This window comes from Diachasma alloeum, unplaced genomic scaffold (assembly GCF_001412515.2).
Source record: "Diachasma alloeum isolate Michigan unplaced genomic scaffold, Dall2.0 Dall_scaffold_00680, whole genome shotgun sequence".
Lineage (NCBI taxonomy): Eukaryota > Metazoa > Arthropoda > Insecta > Hymenoptera > Braconidae > Diachasma > Diachasma alloeum.
The window spans coordinates 44,466-47,246 of record NW_021680812.1 but is presented as its reverse complement, the minus strand read 5'-3'; the positions used below and the strand labels follow the sequence as shown (position 1 = coordinate 47,246).

The following is a 2,781-nucleotide window of genomic DNA, read 5'->3' as shown; positions in this document are numbered from 1 at the left end:
TGACACTGCAATGTTTTGAAGTATAATTCAAATGTATGAATTATAACCTCAAAACCGAACAGCTCTTGGCATGACCCGGGAGCACCACGTGGAGGTGGCTGTTCAAGGCTCCCAAAAAGTTGTTAATTGCGGGTGTAACTCCGCAATTTCCAACTGGCGCAAAGACGGTGTATGCTGCCTAGTCGGGTTACGCAAGGTCGCAATGTTCTGATGGAAAATGACGCTCATACCTGGCTCTACCTCCTGATGCACTTAAATCCGCCGCGGTCCCTCCTGACCGCATGTTTTATTGTAAAACATAAGAACTCCACTTTCGGGAACATTCGCGTCAGATATTCGGACTGAGGTTATCGGCATACTGGAGGGTTCGCGAGGTCGAGGTCAAAGTTGCAGGACGAACACTATACCACACGACGAACGCCCACTAGTGGTCATTTCGATGACTGTCATCAAACTGGCCTTTAAACATATATATATATATATAATTAATAAATACTTTAACATAATAATATCTATATGATTTATTTATTATAAAATATAATATACATCTTTATCTGATTTATTGTAAAAAAATAAATAATATTAATATATAATTATTTATTAATATATAATATATTTATATATTAATAAATATTTTTATATTTTAATATAATAAATTTATATATTATTAAATTATTTATTAAAAAATTATAAATACTTATATACTAATTATTTGGATAAAATAAAAAAAAATAATCTATTAATTTAAATTAATTTATCGGGTATTAAAAATATTTATTTTAATAATAATTTTAAATTCATTTAAATATTAAAGTATTATAATTTAAATTTCGAGTTTGGGCTTTAAAAAATTTTAATTGTTGAGTCAATGGGATTAATATTGATATTTTTGATATTTTAATTATAAAAATTTCAATAAATTTGTTGGTAGTTTGAGTTTAGGGTATTATTAATAAAATTATTTTTGTGGGGGTATTTTTTCGAACTGTTCCGGGTGGAGGTGCAGGTTTGGAAACTGTTCCAAATGGAGGCCCAGGTTCAAGAACTGTTTTGGGTGCACGCCCAGGTGTGGGAACGGTTCCGGGTGAACGACCAGGTCTGGACATTGTTCCAGGTGGAGGTGCAGGTTGAGGGACTGTTCCAGGTAGACGTAGATGTCTAGGAGCTGTTCCAGGTAGAGGTGCCGGTTCGAGAAGTGTTTAGGGTGCACCTCCAGGTCCGAAAATGGTTCTGAGTGAACGGAACAGTTCTCAAATGGAACAGTTCCTGGACATCGACAACCACCCAGAACAGTTCTCGGACCTGAACTACCACTTGGAACAGTGTCCAGACCTGAACGTTCACCCAGAACCATTCCCCGATCTGGAGTTGTACCCGGAACAGTGCTCGAACCTGCACCTCTACCTGGAACAGTTCCTAGACATGGACATCCACCTGGAACAGTTCCTGAACCTGCCATTCCACCTGCATCAATGTCCAGACCTGGACGTTCATCCGGAACCGTTCTCAGTCATGGACGTTCACACAGAACCGTTCCCGGATCTGGAAGTATACCCGGAACATTTTTCCAATCTTTATCTCCATCTGGAACAGTTCCTAGACATGGACGTTCGCCTGGTACAACGTCCAGACCTGGGCATTCACCCAGAAACGTTCCCGGACCGGGAAGTGCACCCAGAACAGCTCTCGAACCTGGGCCTGCATTTGGAAGTTTCCAAACCTGCACCTCCATTCGGAACAGTTCCGGAACTCGGACCTCTACCTGGAACAGTTTCTGAACCTGAACCTCTCCCTGGGACAGTTCGCAGTCCTGGACCTCGAGCTGGAAGAGTTCCGGGAATTTTTCCGCACCTGGAAGAATTGCTAGCACTTGAACTTAACCTGGACTTCCACCTGGACATCTGTCTTCACCGAGTCCTCCACCTGGAGCAGAATTCCTACCCCCCCCCCCCTGTAGCAGCTCGCTACATCGCTACGCGTATCGCACCACTCTCATAGACACACACCTGAGGAACACACGCACGTCCCAGGTGTCGCAATCGCTCCCGCTTAGTAGTTGTGTGGCTCTCGCCACTCCGTGGACATCTCCACCTCACCTGTATATATAATACATTCATACTGCCGACTCATTCTGTACATACTCATATCACGACAATAAACTAATTACTAGTTTGCAACCGTTGCCTCGTGTAGTTGATTCGTTACCTTCCTGATCCAACGCCACCTCGAATCCTACATTAGTTCCGATACCGGGGAAACTGTGTGAGAGGCAGTTTCTCACTCAACATCAAAGGGAAGCGCGAGTGCAATAAGTGAAACGAGTGCGCGTGCCTTTAGCCAGGAAGAGTCTAGCTTTGTTCAACGCGTTAAATAAATAATTTCGGTCACCAAACGCGTTTGATAAAAACTCCCGTACCGCAACACCTCGTCAGTGTATATAAATCTCAGCGCAGTGATACATTGTGGAAGAAAAAGACTTCATCCAATTTTCTCCACGTGGGCGTTCTCCTGTGCGAAGATGGCGTCCTGCGAAAATCGATACTCGGATGTCTTCTCCAACTTGCTGCGCACGCACAGCTTCAGTGCGCACGCAAACCAGACACACCGGTCGCCTGGCAACGCGGTTCAGTTTATTAGTGCGTGTGTGATTCTACCGCGGCCCAATGCACATGTAGCGAGTGTAGTGTTGTCTCTCTCACACGCGCTAACACATTGCGGAGCACCCAATGAACGTTGTGCTGTGTTAATGCTACAATAAAGGTTTCTAACGACTTTATTCAG

General features: G+C 43.2%; 1 protein-coding gene across 1 annotated transcript; it reads left to right on the top strand.

Moving 5' to 3' along the window:
- The first annotated feature begins 1,024 nt into the window (after positions 1 to 1,024).
- Positions 1,025 to 1,778, top strand: LOC107044105 (tetra-peptide repeat homeobox protein 1-like). Its single transcript, XM_015265853.1, has 2 exons — positions 1,025 to 1,144; positions 1,248 to 1,778. The coding sequence occupies exons 1-2, from the start codon at positions 1,025 to 1,027 to the stop codon at positions 1,776 to 1,778; spliced, it is 651 nt and encodes a 216-aa protein (XP_015121339.1).
- Positions 1,779 to 2,781: the final 1,003 nt, after the last annotated feature.